General features: G+C 41.9%; 2 protein-coding genes across 2 annotated transcripts in view; one reads left to right on the top strand and one right to left on the bottom strand.

Annotated features, from left to right (window-relative positions):
* Positions 1 to 19,125, top strand: part of MYLK3 (myosin light chain kinase 3) — a 34,655-nt gene extending 15,530 nt beyond the window's left edge. Inside the window, exons 2-13 of the mRNA XM_027666243.1 lie at positions 966 to 1,056; positions 1,928 to 2,363; positions 5,158 to 5,729; positions 7,435 to 7,540; positions 8,649 to 8,742; positions 9,054 to 9,163; positions 10,424 to 10,565; positions 11,592 to 11,662; positions 13,189 to 13,317; positions 14,338 to 14,490; positions 16,231 to 16,363; positions 17,428 to 19,125. Coding sequence (XP_027522044.1) covers positions 966 to 1,056; positions 1,928 to 2,363; positions 5,158 to 5,729; positions 7,435 to 7,540; positions 8,649 to 8,742; positions 9,054 to 9,163; positions 10,424 to 10,565; positions 11,592 to 11,662; positions 13,189 to 13,317; positions 14,338 to 14,490; positions 16,231 to 16,363; positions 17,428 to 17,499 — 2,109 coding nt within the window. The 3' untranslated portion in view covers positions 17,500 to 19,125. The remainder of the gene's footprint in view (positions 1 to 965; positions 1,057 to 1,927; positions 2,364 to 5,157; positions 5,730 to 7,434; positions 7,541 to 8,648; positions 8,743 to 9,053; positions 9,164 to 10,423; positions 10,566 to 11,591; positions 11,663 to 13,188; positions 13,318 to 14,337; positions 14,491 to 16,230; positions 16,364 to 17,427) is intronic.
* Positions 19,126 to 20,341: 1,216 nt separating this feature from the next.
* Positions 20,342 to 26,228, bottom strand: part of ORC6 (origin recognition complex subunit 6) — a 6,651-nt gene continuing 764 nt past the window's right edge. The window contains exons 2-7 of the mRNA XM_027666246.1: positions 25,824 to 26,028; positions 24,905 to 25,068; positions 23,748 to 23,837; positions 22,787 to 22,899; positions 21,453 to 21,527; positions 20,342 to 21,053 (exon numbers count right to left, since the gene is read on the bottom strand). Of these exons, the coding sequence (XP_027522047.1) occupies positions 20,887 to 21,053; positions 21,453 to 21,527; positions 22,787 to 22,899; positions 23,748 to 23,837; positions 24,905 to 25,068; positions 25,824 to 26,028 (814 nt within the window). The 3' untranslated portion in view covers positions 20,342 to 20,886. The remainder of the gene's footprint in view (positions 21,054 to 21,452; positions 21,528 to 22,786; positions 22,900 to 23,747; positions 23,838 to 24,904; positions 25,069 to 25,823; positions 26,029 to 26,228) is intronic.

Raw genomic sequence — 26,228 nt, 5'->3', positions numbered from 1 at the left:
TTTACTCTTTGGGTGTTTTGTTTTCTGGGAAGGGGGAGGTGGGGAGGCTCTGTGCAATCTATAGGGTTGGTGCATGGAATACTTAACTGCTTTTACTAACAGATGAAGGGCTGATGTGCAGCTATCTTGTAATCAGTTATCTGCAGAAATATTTTACATGTTACTCATTTGCTTGTAGAAATAAGGATAGGAGGCTGCTCATCACTAGATTTTTAACTATATGCCAACCACAAGGTATGTTATGCCTTTTCCTATTTCGTGCAATGCTTTTTGCTAAATATTATTTAGTTTTAATTTTACTACTAATGTATTGCTGTGTGAAGTCTTCAGTGGTGTTATTACGAAAGATTCCTCCTTTCAAATTAATTGGGGGAAGAACTTTCCTTAAAAATTAAAATCTGCTTCTAAAAGACAATAAGTCTGTTTTTAATCATTCCAAAGGTGACATGTGAAATGTCAAGAACATACACAAGAGTTGCCATAAAGCTAGAGGCTCTTTTTTGGTATCATCTCTATCAGATTAAATCATGAATTTTTAGATGCCTCGAGACAAATAGGTTTTGACAAATATATTCAGAGACATGACTTTTCATTCTGCCACCAGCGAAAAAGCAAGAGAAATAAAGTATAATTTCTTTTTCTACTCTCTCATGTCGCACATGTCATACTTTTTAATCAATATGAGTAAAGATGACAGGGGACAAAAGCTATGACAGTGAAAATTTTGGAAAGCCATGAGCTAATGTATTAATCTGTGTCATCTTGTTTTAGAAGTATGCCTGCCTGCAAAAGCAGGGAGAGATTGGAAGAAGGAAATAAACACAGCAGTAACTAAAAATTCAGAAGTTAAGAGGTGTTAGTGTCCAATTTGCAGAGTCAGAATGCCTACACGGTTGGAGGAACCTGGTGAGAATTAGGTACTCTTGGCTTTAACTGTTGTTTTTGTGTTCCCCTGTCATTTTTAGGCCAAAGATAAGCCCGAGGAGAGTGGTGCAAAACCTAAGCATGTGCTTAGTAACAGAGGAACCCAAACTGAAAGCAAGAAGCCTCTGGAAGGTATGTATCACTCCAGGCATGCTACAGGCTTTGACTCCAGAATGTGCAGCAGACAAACTGGAAATTAATAGGCTGCTATTTCCCACTACCTGAATTACTCAAATGTAACTGAGTAACTTTGCCCCCCTGTGCTGGGAAAATAGGATTGTGCTCACTTCCTTCAAAGATGATTTGTCCCCAGGATCAAACCCCACAAAAAGCTAGAAGATGAACAAACTAAAAGCAGCAACTTTGTTTAGGTGCACAGGGATTCTTTTTTATTTGGATTCCAGTGGGTTGAATTCAGCAAGCAGAGTTTGTTTGGAGGTACTGTGAAGATAGTGCCAATATCACACAGCAAACCTGATAAATTCTTCTCCCTTAATACATCTGAGCCAGCCCTCCCTCCTCCCCCTCTCTGAAAAAGGGATGTGTTGACACTGGGAATATCTTTTTTGGATCAGCCGGTTTCATTGGCATGTCAGGGCTGGATTCCTATTTAGGATGTATCTGTCAGGGCATTGCCCTGTTGCATCCATTGTTGATGCCTGTGGAGTTGCAACAGGGGTGAATGTGATGTTGAGCAGGCCCTGTCATGCCGTTGTCTTCACAAATGGTCAGTGAATCCTTTGCATTATGGGCAATCCCTTATTTGGCTTCATCATTTTGGAAGTGACAAAAATAAAGCAAATGGTCCCAATTCTGACTCAAAAGCTACACAGGGTTGTGAACTGACCTTGATGGTGTAAGGATTTTAAACCTTTTGGGGAGTTTCTTTCTATCTTTTCAGCTGTACTTAACTGTGTATGTTGAGTGGTGGGTTGCTTTATCCCCGCTCTGTTGTACCATTAATTTTTTCAAGGATACATCATTAATTCATTACTTTATTCAGAGACAAAAAGTGGGAAAAAGCTGGATGAAAACAAGGGAGCAGGTGAGAAGGTGAACACTTCTGGTGCTGTAGCCCACAAAGGTGACTCCAAACCCCAAGTTAAGGAGAGGACAGCACAGCAGCAAGTGGTAGAAGGTGCTGTCAAAACACACAGCAGTAAAAGCTTTCAACAAAAGGACACTGGTGTCAAGGCTTTGAATCAACACAATGGTCTTCCCTTCATACATGAAGATCACGTAGGCAACCAAAATGTTCCTGCTAAAGCACAGAATGTGGACAGAGCCCCATGCCCAGATGAGTGCCACAGGCAGCTTGTGCATCAGAAACTCGGGAAGAATGAAAACAAACCTCGACCATCGAGTGTGGCATCCCGGGAAGCTGCGCCCTCCACATCCCAGGCTATATCTGACACGGGGCATGAGGTGACACATACCAGGTAATGGCCTTGCTGGTGGCTTTCATGTGTTAGAAGGGAAAAAAGGAAAGCCAGGTCATTAAAGGAGGCGGCTCCTGCATCCTGGGATGGGAGTGGGGAGACCTGACGAGTGGTTAAGGCAAAAAACTCCAAGGGTCATGAGTAAAGTTGTGTGAAGCCAAGGAGTCAGAGGGCTGCGGATGGGAGGGAGGGGTTTTAGATCATCAGCCTCTATGTATTAAACATAGAAAGGTGACCACCGTAGGAGAGCTCATTTTAAACCACTGACTCCTTCCCAACTCTTTTGTTTCTCTAACCATGGGGGTGAAAGGAATATGAGGTATTTACCAGTACATGACAAAACCAAAGAATTTGTGTTTGTTGCCCTCAGTGTTTTTGTGTTTTGTTTTTTAATGTCTTGGTCACCTAAAGATTGTTTGTTTGTTCATGTCTATCAGGTTAATCTTTTCTCTGTATAGTTGTTTTGTAATATGTCTTTTATAATCCATTTTTCTTTGGATTATTTATTTAGGACTTGATTTAAATGTCATTTATTTAAATTTTAAAAAACCCACACAACAGAGAATAACAAAAACCCACAACCAAAGACTCCTATCAACTAAACCCCAACAAATGGAACTTTTGTGTCAGATTTTGACTACCAGTGCCTTCTCTGTCTGGGCAGGTGTCTATAAAGTAATTTATATATATTTATATCCCTACACACAGATGTATGTATGTATGTTACTTTGCATGGGGAATTTCCCAGTGTTTTGTGTGTACAAATTGGTGCCCAAAGACCAGACAGAACATGACACTACTTTTGTGTCTGTGTAATTTGAAAACTCTGTAGTGGTATTTGTGAATATAGGCTGGGCACTTATATCCTGTGCAATGAGTGAGTGTCTAATGGGATTACAGGACTCCTAAAAAAAGCCACAAAACCCAAAACAAGTCAACAAATAAAGTGAATGAAGAATAAATTACCAAAATGAAAGAAAGTTGTCCTGATGTCAGCACATGGGCTTCCCGAGGGAAAGGGGTCATTGTGATGACTGGCACACTGGGACATTTTTCTCCTTAGAGGGTGAACGTGAGGATTTGGCAGGAGAAAGTAGAAGCTTTCACTGCTGTGGCCTCTTCTCAAACATTTGTGTACAGCTACAGACATGGTTACCTCCAAACTGGTTGCTACAGCAACACTGACAGCAGAGGGACCTCCCTGTACTCTCCCAGTGGGTTTTAGGCTCTGGCTGGTGAGCCATAGGCACTGTGCCTCAACAGCTGCAGTGGGTCCATCCCAGCTGCCTGCAGGGGTGCTGCCTTGGAGGCTGTTCCTGTGCTTGGGAGGTGGCTCAGGGTGCTGGTGAAGCTGTAGAGGAACTGTTGCTGTAAGCCCTTGGAAATCAGTGCTGGTTGATGATGATGTGCCAGGGGTGAACTTGGAGATGGGCACCAGCTCCAACAGCAGCTGGTGGTTTTGGACAGGGAGGTGCCTGAGCCCCAAAGACTTTGTTTTGGGGAGGAGGGAGGCCAAGAGGTAACTCGAAGGCAGAAGCCAGAGTAAACCCCAGAGGAAGCTGCAGCCTTCCTGCCTGGGACACCCATAATGCTTTCGAGTGTGAGGTCACATGGGGGTGGTAAACACCTCTCTGAAATGGATGCAGCTTTTAATGAAGTTCGTAAAGCCCACGCAGAAGTGTCAAAAGAACATTGTGTTCCCCAGCTTGGAGAAATGGCCAAGAGTCCTGCTGGGTTCAGGCTTGCCTAGATAGCAGAGGAAGTGTTTGCTCCAAGCTGTGTTCAGCTGCTCTGATAGCTCACACCAGAGCAGCTGAGATTCATAGCACAGCAAAAGAGTGTTAAAGATACAGAAAATGAGAAACTTCAGACTTCTGTAATATAGAAGCAGAAACATTTTCTTTTATAACATCTTCTGTAATAAGGCTGCTGCACTGAGAGAGGCAATAACCTTTGTGAAAATGAGGTATGTTCTCTCCTCGATAACAGGAATTTTCTTTACTTGCCATTGTATAAAATCTACTTTACAGCTTCACAAGTTTTGGTTCAGCCTCACAAAAATCAGGCAGCTCATGACAGTTGGAGCAGTAACAGTTGACTCAAACATTATCACACAAATGTCTTTGATGGATTTTAGGAGCACAGAGAATTGGCTCTAACCTGTATTCTTTTTAGGCAACACAAGAGGGGGAAAAAATATCTTTAAACTTTTCCAGTAGCTAGAATGTCAAGGAAAATAGTATTGATGGAGTGAAAGAGTTTATGAAAGTTGGATTTTTAAGAGAAAGCTGTGGAAAGGATGCTCTCCCATCAGACAAACACAGATGTCTGAGTGTGCAAGTCAGCCAGCTGGACGAGGACTGGGGGTGGACGCAAACCATTGGATTTCTAGAGCCATATGAGCAGTCAGCCATTTAGATAATCAGCCTGTAATTTGTGAAGGCAATCACTATCCCCTCTCTGCCCAGATGAGTGGTATTTTATTAGACCAACTGTAATAATCGCAGAAAGTGGGTAAGCTTTCAGATGGGGGATTAACCCTTAGCAGAATGAGACATTTTGTTCAGCAGAAGGGAGGCGTGTACACTGATGAGGACACAGAAAAAGTATCAGAGTGCTTTTTCGTGCTCTTCCCTTAGTGTTGGTCAGTATTTCCTAAGGGGGTTGGTACAGATAGGTGTTATTAATAGTGTAGAAATCTGCAGGTTTGGAAACTTATAGATTTTTCTTCCCCCTCAAAGCTCCAAAAGTAGGGTTAGTCATCTGAATCAAATGTTGACTGTTTGCTCTGCAGGATATCCATCAGTGTACATATGACTGACATGAAAGAAAAGATTGAGATGGCCAAGGAAAGAAATGTAAGTGATCACAGAGGTACAAGTCCCAAAGTAAAACCCCCATCCTCTACACCAGCAGATTTGAAAGGAGTCAAACAGCTGCCTGACAAATTAAAGCTTCAACAGAGTCCTCAAAACATCAGCACTGAGCCAAATCTAGAAGTTAAAGGGGACAATAAGCAAAATGAACTTAAACCTCAAACAGGAAAGCAACAGCCATTACTGAGCAAGCCCAAACCAGGTAAAAAGGCTGAAGAGAAATCAGAATTAAAATGCGAGCCCAAAACCTCACGGAATAACTCTGCAAAGGAGCCTGTGAACGATGGGAGGGTAGAAGTGAAAATCCATCAGGAAACAGTAAAAGCAGAAGAATCCCCAAAAGATACCGAGTCTGAGAGGAGAGAATCTGAGTCTGCATCTTCAGGAGGAAGAGGAAATGATGTTCATCAGTGCCCAGGAGTGGCACCAGAGAAGAGTGAGGCACTGGAAGGTGACAGAGCTCTTCCCACGCAGGGTGAAGTGATCATCGGTGAGTTGCTCACAGTTACCCTTGGAACCTGTACATGCAGGACTTTGTGCTATTCCTGTCTGTTGGATGTACAATAATAGCTGGAGCAGTGCTCAGTAGAACACCTGTGAATACACTTGAGAGCATTTTCCGTGGGTGTCTCTGACTATGTAAATAGCAATTAATATTTGTAGAGATTCCTTTAATAGTAATTTTCCTTTCAAAGTGTGTTTTGGGGAGGAAAAAATGCCATTTAAAATAAAATAGGGTGAAGTGAATGTGTGATCAGAACTATGAGTAACTTTAAAAAAATCCATTTTCTTTAGATAAAGCATTTATTCCTTAAGATAGAGTATGCAAGCCATACTTTAGCAGCTATGGGCTGGAGATTCAGAGCACAGCAAAATACTGCAGGAAGAGTATCTTGCCATGGCCTGTGTTGTGTTACTGGCCGCAGATCTCCTCTGGGTTACTGTGTGAATGTTACAATGCTTGGTTGCATTGTTTCAGGGAGTGCTCACTCCTGGCAGCACAAAACCTTCAGGGGTAGATGTCCTGACCTGGATCTGGCATTCTGAGCAGTGGCTGGAGATGAGTTGAATACATGTTAAATTGCAACCCAAGATACCTGCAGATTAGCTGTAAAATTGCCTTGAATGGAAGACACCAAAAATGGCTTTAATGAAGCTTTACCCTAGAAAAACTTGGACATTAGGTGATCATGGTTAACAGATTTAGCTTACCACAAACTGATGAAACTTAATAATTTTAATGATCATATTTTCAGCTTTAATTTGAACATTGTCTGCAAAAATCTTGCTGCTAGGAGGAACTTCATGATTTTACCAATAACTGCCATCATTCATCAGTGCTGTGTGTTTGTGTTGGCCTTTCCAACTGCCCATAACAATTAAAAAATGATCAATTGTAATTTTTTTAAATGTCCAGGTAGTTTTTTCAGGAGGCCTTTTCTGGTAATGCATAAACTAGTCCCCTAAAGGTGTTCAGTGGGTTTACTGTGTTAAAAAAACAAAGCTGAGATGCAGAAGGTGAGGTTCTGTTCTCAGTTCTGGGACTTTATTCCTCATTTGTAAAAGAGTGTTAGCAGTGAAAGTCCCTCTCTTGAAGTAACAGAGAGATTTCGGATATATTCAGCACCCCCCTTCTCAGGGCTAGCTGCAACCGCAGGGATTCTTTTCCTTGCATGCTAAAAAGAGTGAAAGAATTGCATTCTTAATGTTATCCAGATACTTCAGTGCTTGTCTGAATTCCAGTAGATTAAAAAATGATGGCATGGGAACATGAACAAAGGGAAGAGATGGGAGGGAGGGCAGTGCACTTCACTGTAAAGTTTTGGGTTGAGTGTTTTCATTCGCAGCCTGTTGTCAGCAGTCAGACACTGCTTGGTCTGGGTGTGTGCCCCCAGTGTTTCTCCCTTAAAGCCCCACAGCCACAGCAGCACTGGAGGCTGCATCAGCAGTGTCTGTGGGAGAAACTGGGATCATCTCTTCAGGACAGCAGTACTAAAGGTGGGAGAGCATCAGAATATGGTTTTGTGGAGCTGTGGGTACCGGGAAGCACAGAAGGCAGCTGGGACTTGACATTACGCTTAGCAGGCACAGCAGGGTGATGTGCATTGAAGGTTGAAGTCACTGGTGTGAGGGAGGTGAAACAGTGCAGTGGTGTGTGCAGAAACACCTCAGTGACCAGCTTGTCTCCTCTTTAGATGACAGTCCTTCTCCTCCAGCGCCTTTCGAACATCGCATTGTGAGTGTCAAGCAAACGGAGGTGACAACGAGCTACTCAGTGTGTCGGCATGAGGTGCTGGGGGGGTGAGTATCCCTGTACCTGATGCTGTACTGCTCTTGGAGAAAATTAGTGAGCTGGAGAGCTAGAGCTGGCTTCTTCAGATGGCCCCAGAATGTGGGTGTGTGTGAGGCACATACAAGCTCACAGCTGCCAGAGTGAGCAGGTTCTTCCTGGAGACCTTTGGGCTTTCACAGACGCTGTTAAATCAAGGGGTTTCCCTTGGTTTCTGTCCCAGCTCCATTTTAAGATACCTGACTGTCATCTTGGATGACTGGTTTTTTCATTTGTTGTAATGATCCTGGCCTCAGCTGGTGTCGTGGGAAAAACCTGTACCCTTAAGGCAGGCAGATTCAGAACATTTGAAGTCAAAAAAACCCATTAGAATTAGGTCAGGCAGCTTCCAAAAATCTTTTTTTTTTTCTGTGCTGAACTGCACATTAAAGAAAGCAAAGGAAGAAGTTATTATTATTTTGACCTCATGTTTAGTTTTCACTCATAGGAAGTCTGCAGCTGCTTCAGCTTTTGTATTCTTGTATCCTTACTTATGTGACAAGAAGGCTTGATTTACACATTGATCCACTTACAAATATGGCTTATAATGGCTTATACTTATAATAAGTATAAGCAATATGATGCAATAGCAGAGAAGATGGTGTTTAGAAATCATTCCAGGGGGCATTAACGTATCTGCGTGACATGGGGGAGAATTTACAACATGCAAGAAATGCAGTCTGCGGAGTGGCTACGGTTACTGGTCCTCTGGTCATTTAAAAAGTTATGAGATCAGGACAGAAATATCCTTGTTAATATACCCACAGCCACACCAGTGAAGGACAGCAGGCAGGTACAGTTACAGGGCTGAACAAGAACATCGTCGGGTCATCGTGCCACAGCAAACGCGGCGATGCGAGGGGGGCATAATATTTTAATGTAAGCACTGAACAACTGGCTGGAAAGATAAAACTAATCCTTCCTAAGCTGAGAGAAAGAGGAGCTCTGTGCTGCTGGCCACCCGATTCCGTTCCCTTTTGTACTGGGCTATTTTTGCCTCACGATAAGAATAGCCGTAGGAGAGGTTTCTGTGCTGGGCTGTGCTGAGCTGGTTTCCCGTCTTTTCCTTGGCATCCACAGGGGGCGTTTTGGGCAAGTCCACAAGTGCACGGAAATATCGACTGGTCTCAACCTGGCAGCCAAAATCATCAAAGTGAAAGGAGCCAAAGAGAAGGTAACCATGCTGCTGTGAGCCCGACTCTGAACCTGCCCTCACTGCCAGCACCTCAGCTCCACTTCCCTCAATCAGCACACGAGGGGCAGCTTGTTGGGTGCTATCAAACACTCTAAAGTCTGTCTTACTAAGGACCAGCCTGGACTTTCTATGACTGTTCATCATCCCCTATGTTTGTGATTAAACCTTCTGTCCACCTGAGACCTGTGGTATAGCTGTTAATGGGTTTTACAAATAATTCTGTTTCAATATGTTGAAATTTAAGGAGGGTATTTTGCTCATTTTTTTGTGGCTTTGTTGTTTTTTTCCAGGAGGAAGTAAAAAATGAAATTAACATCATGAACCAGTTGAATCACGTGAATCTGATCCAGCTTTATGATGCTTTTGAAGCCAAAAATAGTGTCACTTTGATCATGGAATAGTAAGTTTAAATTATCTCAGCAGTTGTCAGATGTTTGGGTTTTCTCAGGTCACTGAAGGAAATAGGGGATGATAATTCTGAGGTGTGAAGAAGACTGGAGTGGTTTTCCAGTCTGAGAGAGACTTGATCTCACTCTCAGAAGGAAAAAAAATGTTTTAAACAGAATTTCTTCAGATTAAAAATCATATATTTGGCAAGATTGCAGTTTAAACAAGTGGTAAGAAAGACAGCTGTCTTGAAGAGTATGAACCAAATTACAAAATGGTTAATGAACAGAACTTCCTGATGGTTCATTTTTCATTTAACTTACAGGCCCCAACATTGTCCCTAGATACCAAATTACATAGAAGCGTCATGAATAAATAAAATCTCAGAAAGAGAGTGAAGGTGAGGAACCCAGACAAGAGAAGTGAGATGTTTTAAGTAGAATTACAAAAGATATGGAGGAGGTAGAAAGGTGATAAATTATACACATGGTCTGCCTCTAAATAATTTTAGGGTTAGTAAAAGTGTCTCCCCCTTTGAAGCTAAATAAGAATTTTCCTCTAGGTCAAATATGGGATTCACATAGGAAAAGGAAGATTTCTTTATGTATTCCTGTTGCCTTTTTCTGTGTAGTGGCATATTGCTTTACAGAAAACCTGAAGTTTTATAACCTAAAAACTGAGTTTCTGCTACAGAATGAATTTTTAATAACAATGAAGGAAAAAAAATAAAAAAATGAAATAAAAATATAAATATAAGACATTTTAAATGTATATATTGAAATATATACTTGAAGTTTTTACCTTGCAGAACCTTGTCAGAGCTCTGTGTCTGACTAATTTTCTCTTTTGTGCAGGATGAAGTTCAATTGTCAGCTCATGTAAAATACTTTTCAGTCTGAGATGTTTCATTTAGTAAATTTTACAGGTTGAAGACTTATTTTCTCTAGACTAAGATGAATGAATAATAGATACTTTGGTGCTTCCTGTAGGTTCTTCAGGTCCCCATCTGATCCCCAGGTCATGTGGGTTTGGGTTTGACATGTATCCCCCCCAAAAGTTAGTGACAACTTTTCCATATTTGCATTTAGATTGGTACTTAATTTCATACAGAGAAATAAGTCTCTTGAAGTCATTGAGGCTACTGATATACTTTATATGGAATTTGTTGTTAGGACCCTTGCTTAATTACAGAGCCTAATTACCAACTTGGAAATTAATCGAGCTAATGCAGAATTTTAGGGGTTTTTAACAATTTTCTGTGTCAAAATTTTAGTCTCGATGGTGGCGAATTATTTGACCGGATCACAGATGAAAACTACCACCTGACTGAGTTGGATGCCATCCTGTTCACCAAACAGATCTGTGAAGGAGTGCACTACTTGCACCAGCATTATATTCTCCATTTAGACCTGAAGGTCAGTTGTTGGTGCTCTCTGTGCTTTGGTGATGCTGTTTGGGCCACCACAGAGTCTCTGATTACAGAGTCACTGCTCATTTCATGGACATGTCAGAAAGGAACAGATTTAATGCAATAAAAACAATGAACGGAGCTCAAGAGATTCATCACTTTTTTCCAGTGTCTATTCAGTAGTGTGCCTGGAATAGTGAAATGATCAGGATTCTGTGCTTTTGCCTCTCTTAAATCAGCAGCTTTTTATTCTGTGCAGTATTTAAACAATGCCCTTTTGTCATCAATTAAAAAAACACCACCCAAACCCTCTTAGGCTGAAAATGCCTACAGTCTTCCCTCCATTTCCCCCACCCCTTTGCAACTGTGTTTAAATCAATCATCTATTCACCTATTCAATCATCTTCCTATAGTTTGTACTTTTCACTACCAGCAACCAACCTGCAGCAAAATGACAATGTTTTCCTAATGGTCCCTTAATAACTGATATTTTTAAACAGAAATAGCAACTGTTTGGTTTTTTTTTCCCTGCTTGTTTATACACAAGCCTTACACAAGTGATATTAGACCTGATTGGCCGTCTGACAGTTCTACAGTTGTAACAAGTTTGGACCCCATCACCCCCCACCCAACCCCCACCTTGAAAAATATTCGCATTGGAAGAAAAATTCTTTTTGGGTGCATTTGACCTGTTGCTTGTGGCTTTTTGTGGAGGTACTTTTATAGTTAAGGAGTAAATCCAGTGGGTGAGCCTCAAGCATCAGACTGACTTTACCATTTTACACAGAGAGCCTTTCTATTCCAAAATCTGTTTGTCATCTCTGGCAAAATACAGGAATGTTATTATACAATAAAGCTTCTTTATCAGAGGTCCAAACCCAAACCTTTCACTAACTGAGTGTACCTGTCAAGCGCTTCTCTTGTGATAGGAATAGAAGGAAAAGTACTATCCTAGAAATTACCTTTTACATGCTCTTTTACTAGATCTCTCTCTCAAGCTTTTTGCTTAAAATATCCTCTCTTCTTTTTGTAGCCTGAAAACATACTGTGTGTAAATCACACAGGAAACCAGATTAAAATTATTGACTTCGGATTAGCAAGGAGGTAAGAGAGTTCAATTGTGAATTTATTTTAAAAACCAAACCCAAATCAAATTCACAAACATCTGACATGGTTTTGGTAGTTCTTTTGAGGAGTTGTGTTTTGGTGGCTCTAAAATAATTCTGAATGAGCTAAGCATTATGCCTCTGCAGGCATGAGTTTTCTGCTGTGTGCATTAATTATCTAATTACTTTTTCAAATTACATTTCAGTTGGATAAAGCTATACTGCTGTTCTAATTATCTCAAAATTATTCCCCACGTAGAGCTTTTACTCTAGGGACTCCATGAAGGCTCTCGGAGACTTCTTGACTGCTGGGTTTCATTGTGCAGGTTCTAGTTGTAGAAATTATCTGCTAAACTCTTTACATAGCTGAGTAAGTTGATTGAAGGAAAAAAGTGGGGGAAAAAAAATTATGTTTGAGCCATCCCATGTGAAACAGGGAACCCTCGGAGAAATATGGACTTTTCTCCATTCTTTTGCTTTGCATGAATGAGCCTGTTAAAGGAAAGCTGTGAGAGCATGAGTCAATTGCCCTGGAGTACAAAGGAATTATTTCCATTAGTATACCAGTAAGAACAATAACATTCATCTATTTATCTTCTAACCGCCTTGAGGATTTTCTTAAACCAAAAGCTGGTACATTCATGCATATATATACTTATGTGTGTCTATGTATTATCTGTTCGAGGACTTTGTTTCCATAAAACACTTCTGAAGGAAAAGAAATGTACACATTGAGTTTGTTTGTTTGTTTGTTTGTTTTAAATTGGGAGGGTAAAGATACAAACTGCTACTAAAGCAGTTTTGAAAACAAGATCCTCCAGGAAACAGAGATTTAAAAGCAATGCTTTAGTGGTTCATTCTGTCTGTACATAGATCTAACTCCAGCTGCCATCAGTGACAGCTGCTACTGGTTCGGTAACAATTCTGGTTTAAAATGTTATTGGTTCAGTAACCTTTTTTTAACCTTCGTTGAAAAAAGGTTACTGGTTCAGTAACCTTTCCATTTTAAGCAATAGAACTTAATAATTTACCCCCTGTGTGATATCACTGTTTAACTTGTTACAAGCCCAAACAACCCTCTTCAGAGTCCCACCTTAGTTATACTGTGTTCATATCTGTGATACAGATGTGATACAGACCTTTACCCTGAGCTGTAACTGGGTCCATCCCACTAAGCAAATACTCTCCAAACCTTTTGTAACCAAAGCTACTTTATTTGTTTTATGTTGGACAACATCTGCTGGAAAGCATCCTGTGGTGCTTGGCAGAGAGTAAAGCTGCTACCACACTGTGGGGGAGGCCTTTGCAGGCTTTAGTGTCCTCGGTCTTCCTCCTGGTTTTGCCCTGGCATTGGGATGGGTGATGGTATATTCACCTGAGGTCACCTCAGTGCTGCCCCGATGGCCTGGGAGTCAGCTCTGCTCCCTCAGCCCTGTTCACACAAAAAGCCCTGCCTTGTTTTTCCCTCTGTGAGATGTGTCCCCAGCCCATGCTCGGCACTGACGTCTTTTTCTTCTGGTAAAGGTACAAACCCTGTGAGAAACTGAAGGTTAATTTCGGGACTCCAGAGTTCTTGGCCCCTGAAGTGGTGAACTATGACTTTGTTTCCTTCCCAACGGACATGTGGAGTGTGGGGGTCATCACATACATGTTGTGAGTAACCCTGCGAGGGGTCGCGGTGATGAGGGGTCTGCAGGGCACGAATGAGCAGCCACTGAGCCCCTCTGGCTGTGATTCCTCCTGATTAATTCTGTTAAACCAGCTTTTAACACAAAGGCACTTCACTGTGTGTGCGAAGTCTCTAAACAACAAATAATCCTTTTGACTGATATGTAAATGTTCTTCTCCCTCACCATCTTAAAATGGGTCAGGTCTTTTTTCACTTGGAAAAGCTGCCCAAAACTCGTGAGAATTTCCATTTTGACTGTGTTTTTTAGGACTTGAATTAATTTTCAAATTTGCAATCTGAGCATTTTATTAGCTTAGACTTGGTGTGCATCTGCACAGGAGAATTAATATAATGGTTTTAGGCCATGAGTCTGAAAAGTGTCTTGTCATGAATAGGGCTAAAACTTTTCTCTGATACCTGGATGGCAGCCATGGACAGCCTGTCTGTCCAAAGTCTCTGCCTTCTGATGAGCTTGCTTTTCAACCCAGAATCTTTCACAAGTGTTTTCTGTGGACTGGATACATTTCTGGTGTAAGTTTGTATGTTAGCCAAAACCCAACTGAATGAAGTAAGAAATGATGGAAGCAATAAATCTGGGCTTAGAGACTAATGGAATAAAGTAATCTATTGTTCAGAATTCTGTTTAATTCAAGCCACATATGGATATGGGCCTTGATTTGGGAAAGCTCTTGAGTCCCCCTAGCTTTCCTAGCTGGGAAAGCACCGAAGGATGTTCGTAGATCCCCATGGAATCCATTTCCTTGGGGATCTAGGAACAGCGCTCCCTGATGAGCCGAGTGAACTGCTAGAGAGTGACACTAAAATTACAACACATTATTGTCCCAAAATGTTGGCTTATCTTGGCGGGGTCTGAGAAGTGGAACCCTCCATAGCTGAGAGCCTTTCCTCTCCATGAGCTAACAACAATTATAAAGCAGAGTATTCATAGAAGGAAAAACATATCTTGCATATGATAACTCCTCCCCTTCTTTGTTTTTTTTAAGGCTTAGTGGCCTGTCCCCGTTCCTGGGAGAAACTGATGCAGAGACAATGAATTATGTGCTCAACTGCAGCTGGGATTTTGATGCAGAAGCATTTGAACAGCTCTCAGAGGAAGCTAAAGACTTTATTTCCAGACTACTCGTGAAGGAGAAAAGGTACCTCTGTGTCTGATCATGTGGATAGTAGTAGCACCTAAGGATTTTAAGTTCCTATCAGCCAATTGTTCAGATTGCAGCCAACAATGAGAACTTACTATGTGACATTTTTGTATGCTGTATCTGGGCTTACTGGGCAGTTCCTCAGTGATTCAGAAGCCCCTATTTAAAAGGAAAGTGTCTGCGTACCCTACTGAGGAAAATTGTTTTTCACATTAGAGAAAGAGAACACAGGAAATCTGGAAGGATTTGCAGTGCAGGAATCTGTCTCTGAAGCTTTTGCTTCTCTGAGCAAAAACTATTTCTATTGTTCCTCTGGATTCTCACAAGCCCTGACACAAATTGCAAAAATGCCTCTTGAATGCCATAGAGGATAAATGGAAGCTGCAGCTGTGAAAATGTGCATTGTTCTCTTCTAAAGTGGTCTACAGACATTTGGGAATTATTAAGGAGCGCTTGACACTTAACTCTGCATGTGGTTTCTTAGTCTTGGCTCCACTGAGATAAAATGCACATGTGAAACAACAGGAGAAATGAGGATGATGTTGATGTCAGATCATGACTGTGGGGTTGGTTGAGTAGAGAAATTTTTCTCTTGCCAAGTAGTGATATCAAACTAATCAAAGCAGGAAATTATGCATACAGTAAAACAGATTGTGTGTTTGAGGGGAATTCAAAGGAGTGCTTAGAATATCAACAACTTCCAGATCATTACCTAAATCAGACAAATCAGTTCTAGTACGAATTGCATTTTGAATAATAAGTCCTATGAAAAGCAAAGAAGAAACTGAAGTTTTCCATGTTGCCAGCAGGAGAGAACAGATGAGTTTTTCTCAGGCTGTGATGATGATTTGCTATGAGACTTTAAACTTAGCTTTGGAGTCTTCAAATTTTCTGTGCAATGGGAATTGGAGTTCCAGAGGGACACTCTGCAAAGTCTGGTTAGAAGCTGTGAATGAAAGGACTAAGAGTGTCGTCAGTGAGTTGCAAAGACCAACAACTAGCTGGCCCAGTTGTTCACAAGATGTGTGGTAGCCCAGCTCTCCTGCAGACCAGGCAGCTTTACCATGCTGGGACAGTGGGCCTGGCCTTGTGCAAGACCTTTACTTCCCTCCCCTGACTGCTGAAATCAGGGCTGAGCAGGCAGGAGTCATCGGAATTCATGTTCTCAGTGACAGCTCAGGCAAAGCTCAGGAGTTAGGCATAGGCTTTTGTTTTCAAAAAGGCAAATTAAAGTTTTTTCTCAACACCTCTACCTCAAGGTTTCCTCTATTACCATATATTTCCCAAAGCTTTTAGGACAGGCCAGGACATTTGGGCCCATTGTTGAGTATCAGGATATAACGTGTGCTCAGCTTGATCTAAGTTTAGGGTGAAGAGACAATTGTGCTTTTTAAATATGAGGCACAGAATAAGCCTATCAGGACAGAGAGATAACACCACAGATGTTATTCTTCTGTTAGCAAAGTTCTGCATTTGCATAATAAAATGATAAATACACTGCTGAACTTAACCACAGCTCAGCCAACCCACTGCAGACCCACCAGCAGCTCTTCACCCCGCTCACCCCTCAGGCTGGAGAGGGCAGGATGTCGTTGGGATCCCATACACTGGGGTTCACATCAGCTCAGGAAGCATTTTCACTGGTGTTCATTCATTTGAGGCAGTTTCTTTGTCAAGGGCACTGAGAAAAGGGCAGCAAGGGTGGCTGGACTGACATGGCAGGTTTCCTCCCCTCAGCTGCCGGATGAGTGCAACTCAGTGTCTGAAACACGAGTGGCTGAACGACCTTCCTGCCAAGGCCAAGAAGTCCAAGCTGCGCCTCAAGTCCCAGTTGTTGCTGCAGAGTTACATGGCTCAGAGGAAATGGAAGGTGAGGAGACAAAGTCTGGCAAATCTACTTCCAGAGGGAAGATCAGCCCAGCACGGGCAGAGCCATTCCCTCCTTTTGTGTGTCAGCTCACTTGTGCCCACAGGCTTCTTTACTGTAAATATGAGTTGAGAAGTGTATTTTATTTTCATTTGTAAATTAAGTATTTCATCCTGCAGAAGGGTATTGCTTCTATTTTTAGCACGTTTGGTTTCAATTTTCACTATTGGTCTGATTGGTGTTCAGGAGTTTTACTTTTTTTTTCCTGCAGGTTCAGAGGCCTCAGGTGCTACTTAGCTTATATTAAATGTTCTTTCTCGTTATACTTTTTCCACTGACAGTAGTTGCATTCATCTGTTGTCAGTATTGAGTAGAGTTACAATATAAGGCACTTTGTGCCTTCCAGACTAGAAGTGTGGGAGAGAGAAAAAAAAATTAGGCTTAAACCCATCCAGAGAATTCTTCCGAAGCTTTCTGATAACCCCAAGCTCTTTCTGAACTACATTTTTATGAAGAAGTGATAGGTAATAATCTGTGTTGGAATCTCTATTAGATTGTAGATAATTGATCGAATGACTTTATTTATTTGTTTATTTATTTGGTTTTGATTATTTATTTCTTTATTATCTTATTTAATTATTTGATTCATCTATTATTTAATTGAAAGATGAACACAGTGATCTTGTTAGAAAGAAGCCTGTGGAAATGGGAGGCAAGCTCAGTGAGGACCATTTCCTTCTCTTTTTTGTCACTGGGGAGTTGCGATTCCTTGCCAAGGAGTTAAACCAGAGGATTACACTTTTTCCACTCCCACACTTCAGCTGTTTGGTGACAAACTTCTGCACTTGCATTTTAAAAAATACATAACCTAAAGACCTTTCACTGTACAATTCATAATAACACTGCAGACCTTCACAGTACCAGCAGAACCAGTGGTTCAGCACTGCAAAACACACAAGGGGTGTGTGGGTCACTAGAGGGAAATGAATTTACCAGGGAGAAAAATCCATGTCAGCTGCAGAGAAGGTCCTTGCACTCACACTTGGACTGTTCTGTTCTGTTCACAGAAACATTTTTATGTGGTGGCTGCTGCTAACAGGCTGAAGAGACTTCAGAGTATGTCTGTCAAGCTTGCATAAGGTTGTGTGAAGCATCCACCACTCTTGGAGATGGTCACGAAGCCATGAAAGAAGGACTCAGTATCTTCAATAATTTCTACCCCTGTTTTATAACATACGGTTTTGGGACTGTCCTCCTCAATTATTTTGTGTGTTAGTGCTAAGGTGCCAGAAGTGCTCCAAGGAAGAGGCACTGAAATAATGATTTCTAAAAGCAGAAGCTACTTTGTTTGTTTTTTTCAAGTTTTGAGTTGTTGTAAGTAGTGGTGGAAAAACGTGGCTGTCACTGGGGCTGACTTCTTGCTGAAGGCTTTGATTCTGCAGAGTGGTGTTTACACCACAAAACCCCTGGTCAGTTTTCTGGTTTCTCACACCAAGCATGGGATCTCTGAAGACTTTCTTACTGAGTGATGGATGTTATTTTTAGAGAATTGCTACAACAGTGGCACAACTTCTCTGTCAGGTGTTTGTTACTTAGAACAAAAGATAACTGATACCCTTTTCTTCTGCATTTCTTTCAGAAAGATTTTATTTTCCCCTCCCAACATGATAGGTTTGAGTGGTTTTGGTTTGTTGGTTTGTTGCTGTTTTTTGGTTTTTTTAATCTACTCTCTCCTTTAGAAAAATAATCACTGCATAGTTAGGAACTATGAGGAATCCTGGTTTGAAGCAATTTAAGTTGGTCCATGATGCTGTTTCTTATGGCAAGTGGAATTGAGCTGAACTGATTGAACTTCTGGAAGGACATACGTGAAACTGCCACAAATACAAATCATGTAATGACCACTGGGTCTGTGCAAGAGATTTCCAGATACAGTTTTGTATATCTTTAAAACTTTTAAGTGCTTCTTATTGGCTGTGACTGCAGCCCTTAAGTTTTCAAGTTTTAGTTTGAGGATTTTTTCTCCTCTCTGAAAATTTTAATGAAGCCTGAGAAGCTGATATGGTGTGACATGCAAAATAGGTTTTATTTCTAATAGGTTCAGTGACAGGGATGTGTTGTCAGACTCTGCCTTTAGTCCAGTTAGGAGGTTGAAGCCCTTTTTTTCTCCCCACTTTGCTCTTGAACATTAAATGTTTTCTTCACGGTACTAACTTATTTTGGATTTTAAACTTTTTTTTTCTGATGTATAGAGTGGGAACCACTTAAAATCTCTCAGATAGAAGTATAAAATTATTTATTAAACCTGTGGTTTCCTGTTGTAGATTCTGCAAAACTCAGCGTGAGCTGGATGGGTTCTTAGGAGAAATGGAAACTAATACCATTAAAACTATCATCCCAGCAAAGGCATCTGTAAAGCTTCCTTGAACTTTATGGAATTTCACATCCTTTGAATTAGCAGAAGTAGTGTTTGTTCCTAATGAAGAGGTCTGTAAGACTGGCTTATCCCAGTTTAGTTATCTTTTCCACTCAGCTGCTTCTCACTTTGTACAGTCTCGACTTCTGCAGCATTTCCAGAACTGGGACAAAGAAGAATTATTAAACCCAAATCAGACAATCTTGATAATTTATCACCTTCTATGAAGGTCCACTTTTGTTCATATTTTCCTTCCACAGCAGTTCTGCATATTAAATGTGATTATATTCATTGGTCTGTATATTTCTGAATTAATACTAATAAATTTCATGAAAGTGGAACAAGCCTATATTCATCAGTTTTGGTTTAAACCCCACTGCCAAACCAACCTGAAAGTATCTCTTTGTAGGTTTTAAAAATGGAATGCTAATGGATGGGATTATCTCCTCATGTCAGACATTTTGTCATAGCTCTTACTCTTTGTGGGTAATTATCCTTTATTTTCTCTGCACGTCAAGAATTTGAGTCCATTCCCTAATGTCAGCTGGAATGAAGTTAGCTCTTGCTAATTAAAGTTGGCTTCAAGCAATCTCATTTTTTTAATGCACTGGGAGAAGTGAAAGTGGCCAGGAAGTTTAAATTTTCCAATTAGTATGTGCTGCTTCTAAGAAGGTAACACAGAGATGCTCTCTGCTGTCTTGTATGTATTTCCTCTCTTGTTTTCTACAAAGAGAAGGTGCCTCTGGCCAGCAGGATGACTATTCTGTTTCTAACATAAAGGAATCCCTTTAGATTGGGCAGCCATCCCCTGGTTCTGCAGTACAGTGGGACCCACCTCTGCAGCCTGAGGGGATGTTTTCACCACGTCCTGTGCATTTTGCTTTGGGATCTACAGAAAGCTTAAGGGATGAACCACAGGTGACCTGTGAGTCACTGAACAGTACATGACAAAAAAAACCTGGCCTCACTGATATCTAATTAATGATACCAACTATTCTGTAATCCTGGTGTGATCCTGTCTCATGTGAGCAGGGAGTGTGCACAGCAGGGAGACATTTGGCAGGGCATTAAAATACTTTTAAGAAGCTCAGGTGGGTGCAGTGTTTCAAATCTAAATGCTCAGACTTAAGATAATTTATCTGGCTTCAATGGACACTTGGGGCTTTTGGGTTTCTTCTGAAATGAGTGTTTATGAAAGTTAACTTCTTTTTGTACATCCCAGCCAGAAAACGTGCAACAGAAACGGAACGAAGACTTGCTTTGGTTTTGTTACAGTTACATCAGGCCTGCACTGCTCAAAGTAATGATTCTTCCTCAAAAAGTAGTTATAGCAAATTAAAGTTTGAGTAGCTGGGATGACAGTGTAGCATCACAGATGTTGCCTCCACAAACTACTTTCTCCTCTTCTCTAAGTTTATGACTGTAAGACACAAAAAAACCCCTGTTACCCAGTCAAGATCCTTGTCCCCTGGATATCTTCCCTCTAAAAACACAGGCACCCCTTGTGAGTCTTTTACTTTGTGTTCTAAGTCATGTGCCAAGAACATGATGTCATAATACAAAGCTTTTCCTTCCAGTACTTTTATTGTTTCTTGCAATATTTGGGACTCCTTTAAAAAAGGACAAGAGACTTCATTCTTATACACATGAAAATAAGTCAAATTCAGTTACTAAACAGTATTTCTTCAATAGTAAAAAAATAAAAGCAATTTAAAAAAAAAATCTTAACTTCTCTGCTGGCTTTGCAGTTTAACAAGGCACAATTAGTCCCCTCCCTCTTATTTCACTGACTGCTTCCAGCCAGGGGCTCAAGGGCCTGTAAGTTGTCACTTATTTACACTTAAAGTAGCATTAGAACGTAGCATTAGAATGTTCCCCGTTTCTTGCAGCAAGAGAATGAAGCTATTTTACCCCCTTAATGCCAAAGCTGCTCAGGTACCAGCCAGGTGAGTAGTCAAGACAGGCTTCCTGTAAAATCACCTCAATCCTGGTGTCATTTTATTAAAAGTAACATTCTTCAATACTTAAAAGCTAAATAAGGTAGCTGGCTACCAGGCAGCCATCACTCATGCTACTGGAACTACTGTTAGAGCACAAGGGAGAGTTAAGATTAAGGGCAAGCAGCAGTTGCATTACTGGGTGGCATTACAGAGGCAGTACTATTTGTCTCTTGTGCCTTAGCAGCATTTTCCAGGATTTTCTTTTTCCATTCTTCATAGTCCTGCTTTGTTTCAGTCTTTGGCCGTTTACGTGGCTTCTCCTCATCATCTTCAGATCCTGGGAGGGAACAAGAAAGTCCATGACAGGCCATCATGGGCCACGTGTTGGTGGGAATAACTGTGGCAGTGAGCACATGCACAGACACAGGCAGGGAGTCTGTCCCTGTGTTATCTAATCCCACGGTTTGCTGCTCCTCTCACCTGCTGGAACAGTCTCCTCTTCACCTTTGTGTCTGAACAGAACAGTTACCCTTAATTCTACTAGGACTACTCAGTATAAACTCCATTATCCTTCTGCCAGGTTCTCTCCATCCTTCCATAGCCAATGGATGCAGGATGGAGTGAGCTGCTGTGAACCTGAGATTATGGCCTATCCCACAGCTAAAATACTGACCAGCAATAAAGCTCAGGAATACTCTGGTGAGGTGATTTTCATTCCTAGCTGAGCACAACTTACCATCTTCCTGCTCACAGTGCTCCAGGCAGGTCTGCAGGCTTTCAGGTGTCTCTGCAGCCAGTGGAACATCTTCTTCTAAAAAAATAAGTAAATTGCTTTACTCCTGAGTGGTGTTTGGGGCCCCACGAGTGGCCTACATGTAATTCCTAGATAGCAGTGCCACCTTCCAAAAGTAATGTCACCCAGTCAGAGCAGGTCCAGACTGATGCTCAGGCTCTACATGCAGAGGTGCCAGCACACTTGAAGGGTTGCATGGACTGACTTAATGCTTTAATTAGCAGGTTGCTAATCAGCAGCAAACTGCTGCTGCATTTGTATCCACAATGATCCACCATGTTCACTGCCCAAAATCTACCCTTCTAGATTACTCTGGCGGGATTATCAGTTATTTTTTTCCCTTCTATTCCATTTCCACAGTTTGTATTATAGATACCCACAACATGCACAGGGCTGTCCATGTGTACAGATACATGATCTTCCCTGCACTGGTACAGAAACTCCCAGCTGCCTTTAGCTGCTTTAGTGGTGGGGTAAGGTTTGGGTTTTATAGGGCACTGTACTGTGGGAAGGTCCATGCCTAGGAGAGAGCAGCAGCTTTTGGTTTAGGTTCAGGCAGCATGTTCCACAAAACTTCAGGATATGAAGCATGAAGACAGGGTGAAGAAGGGTTACTCTCAGTGGGAAAGTCAGAACGAAAGCCTGGGAAAGGAAAAAAGAAGTAAGCAGCAGCAGATATAAGGACAGGAGGGTGTGAAACATATTTCAGTCTTTTTCCTCCAAAAAAAAGGAGTGGAGAGAAGTGCAGGCTTAACCACAGGTAAGAATGGTTCCTCAGGTCTGTTCACTGTATGTGGAGAGATGGTGTCATGGAATGGCTGAGTTATTACCAGAAGAGAAGGCTTATGCTTGTTAATGCTGCAGTGGGGAAAGGAAAGCACAGAAGTGAGTCAGTCAGAGCATGATGTTTGTGTTAATATGTGTCATGTTGCCATGTTAACGGGATGCAGAAAGCAAGAAGGAGGAATCCAAGATGGGTCAGGTAGTATGGGAGAAGCAGGGAAGAAACTGCAGCAGTAGACACTGTAAGGAGCAGAGAAGAGAGGAAAATACTTATTTTTGGCCTTTCCACATGCTAAGCTATTGTGACTTCCCCAGAAACAATGACTGTGACTGGGAACTGGGCTGCAGGAAACATGATGAAATGGATTGGGCAGATGTGGCTGAAATGGGACAGCAAGAAGTGATCAGGATGAAATCATCAGTGGAAAAGGATGGGGAACTGTGAGGCCATGGGATGGGTGTGCTGTCTTACAGGGATAAAGGCAAAGACTTACTTCTGAGGTGCTGGCTTATCTTCTCCAGCTGATTGCACAGCCGGTCAAATATTGCTCTTTTCACTCCAGATGTAGCCACCATTTTAGTTTTGTCCACTTTTAGCTTCAAACACCTACAAGAGAGAGTTGTTACCTCTGTAGAAAGCAACACTCCAACAACTATCACTTGTGAGGTGATAATTGCTGTACCAACACTGCCTGTGAGAATGAGAAAGGCAGGCCTGTGTTTTTGTCCTACCTATCCTTATCTCACTCAGAAATTTGCTTAAAAAAACAGACCCCTACAGTACTCAGTCAATACAGCTCAGGAATTGAAACTCAGGGTGAGTTCAAGTTACATAAGTGTCATGGTTCAAACCACTACAATAAGGGAATTGTATTAGGAAAAAATATTTTTCAGATTTTCAGGGAACCAGGGCAAAGTCCCACTACTGCAAAAAGCTGAATGAGACCCCTGTGTCAAAAAAACCTTTTTCAGGAGCTGTGCAACTACACAGTCCCTGCACTGCTAAGATTGTTACAAGGTGTAATGCTGAGGAAGATCTTTGCACGCAAGCAAATTCTTGCCAAGTGTTGGCTGAGTCACACAGCTCTTCCTGATCCGGGCCTACAGCTCTGAGAGCCATCTCCAAAGGCCAGAGCACCTTCAGGATGTGATGGTGCTGAAAGGCTCAGGGCTTTTCCTTCTCCAGAACAGCTGTTTCTCGGTGCTCAGAAGTGAGCTGGCAACCGTTCTTACCCCTTGAGCAGTATTTCACCAAAATCCATATCATTTCTGCTTTGTGTAATGTAGGTTGGAGACTTCACTGCAAAGAAAGACCTGGTTTGCTACAGCTGTCCCTATTTTCAGGAGCAGGGTAGCAGCATATGCTAAGCAGGACCCTAGACGAAGCAGCTGCTTAGATTGTTGAGTGTGTCACCAGGCATTTCAGCCTGCAGAAGATCCCCCAGCTACACTCACCTGCATGCAGTGAATAGTGAAGCTGTTAAAAAAAGTGGTTTTGAGAAATCAAGGTCCATCCTCTGTGCTTCAGAAAGGCTGGATTCATACCTAGAGAACAGCAAGGGATAATCGGACACTGCGTTTGCCTCAAATGAAGCTGCTGAAATACATCTGTCATGTGGGACTCAGCAGCTGAATGGGTCTGTTGGACCACTTGGTCCTTTGCAACCCAGTCAAGCAGGAACAGCTGCTACTGGCTGAGAAGAGCAAAAGAGCCCAGGAAAAAGAAGGGGATTGGGATGACCTCCTCTTTTTGAATTAAAGATATTTTAAATTGGGGATCTAGATGGAGGTATGTCAGTAAAATCTGTTTCTTGTGCTCCCCATCCACACAGTACTTTTAGCTCTACACTACACCTAAAAATTACAATGAGATGCTTTGCATAAATCCATCCTACAAGAGAGGGCAGCATTATAGTTTCTTGGACGTTACACAGATGTGTATGTTACACAGATGGAGGCTTAAATATGGAAAACGACACAGTGAATGTGCAGCACTGAAGCATTTAACTTTTTATGGTTCCACCTGTCCCCAGGCTATTTTTTTCCAGTTTGTAAGAAGCACCAACAAGCATGCCCAGCCTTTATTCATTGACCTAGCAGCTTTTAAATGTGCTATCAGGGTGACAGCACAGCAGAACAGAGCCCTTCAGGGACTGCTCTGGTTCAAGTAGATATTACAGAATAGAAAATTTTAGTTAACTCTCTGGAATCCACTGAAGTGTTCTACCTATTTGTTTTGCACGTAATGTGCATTTTAAGAGATCTGTGTCTCCAGAAGGGAGGATTTCTCTCTACTGAGCATCACTTCTGAACTGTGCTGTGATCAGCAGTTAAATGGATGACACTCTGATGCTATGGACAAATATGGGGACTAAGAGTGCTGTATTTTTTACACTATTCCCAGCTGAAAAATTTAGAGTCAGACAATGACTTACTGAGATTCACAGACTAAGTCTTTCTTTCATGTATTCTAAAAAGTGGCCTGGATCATGCTAAGAACTCACCTCACTGCTCCAGTCAGTGAGGAATATCTGCTCCTCCCAAACATCAAGCTCTTTACACATCTAATGAACAAAGAATCTTACTAGAGTTTACAATGAGAGCTTCCTCACCTCTGAAGTATTTCTGCAGCCATGTTCACTGCCTCTGTGCAGCAAAATTGCACAGCCAAGTCTCGCATTCCCAGCCTGGGGTTCACCTCCAGCAAACACTCCAAGGACTTCATAGAGTTCTGGTAGGTGTTCTTGTTCAACCCAGAGAGTTTAACACAGTAGCTCTTTCAAGAAGATAAACCGAAGAATTAGCAAGATTCCTTCCTGACATCTTAATGAGGCAATCAACACAACACCATAAAGTTCAATTGCTACATTAAACAAATTTGTGCAATGAATAATGCACATTTTGACTGCACACAGAAAGATTAACCACCTAGGAATGCCACAGCTTTTAACACAGTGATATCTTTAGACCATTTCACTGGAAACGAGGTTTGATATTTCCATATAATATGATGTGTCCCTTTTATCACAGCATGGTTAAAAACAAGAATTAGCAAAATCTGGGCAACTTGAAGACATGAGCATCACCTTCCTGCTATTCCTCACGGGGTCAGGTCCAATTAAATTCTCCTCTGTCTGTAAATGGACAACGATGAACATCTTGTTCAGGCATTATTTTGGCAGGTTTGCAGGTGGAGGTTTATGGTATCTCTACAGGGAGGGATTCCTTGGAGCCTCTGTTTCCCTCTCACAGTAAAAGGGACAGATCTTAAATTTAACATCCCTGCTAGTAATTTATTTGTTACTGAAAGAGCTGAAATTATACCAAAGCAAACTCAACTTGAGAAGTGAATATGACACTGATCTCAATTTGCCCTGTTTCAAATTCTGAACAGTGAAAGCTCTAACGCTGTGTCTAGCAGCACACTAGTAAGTCAATTATTATTTCCCTTTCCTGCTCCCAGCATACACTTCACAGAACAATGATTTCAGTGGACTAACACAGAATGCACTGGCAGCCACCACATCTTACTTTGTCAATCGGTTGTTTCATGAAACTCGCAGCCAGGTCCAGGCACATCACAGCGCTGCTCGTCGCCGTCATTTGAGCCATTAACCCCGTGCACTTCACCTGGGACAGCCGCAGATACTCCTCGGCTTTCCTGCAAAACACAAAGCCCTCGTTAACAGGCACAAGACAGTAAGAATGTGCGGACGGGACCCGCTCCCAGGTTCCTCAGCCCAGCTCCCCGGCTGCAGCACACGCTCGGGGACCAGGCGGTGTGTTCTCTGGTGATGAGCAGCGGGACTGCACTGCAGGGTCAGCCACCTTTCACCGACCCCGCCTGCCTTGGGGTCCGCGGCTCCACCACACCCACAACCGGACAGCGCTGTGCGGGGGTGCGGAGCCGGGGGTAGACGGCGCAGAGCGTGTCCC

This window comes from Corapipo altera, unplaced genomic scaffold (genome assembly GCF_003945725.1).
Source record: "Corapipo altera isolate COAL_440 unplaced genomic scaffold, ASM394572v1 99, whole genome shotgun sequence".
NCBI lineage: Eukaryota > Metazoa > Chordata > Aves > Passeriformes > Pipridae > Corapipo > Corapipo altera.
Note: the sequence above shows the minus strand (reverse complement) of the source record. Positions and strands in the feature narration are given on the sequence as shown.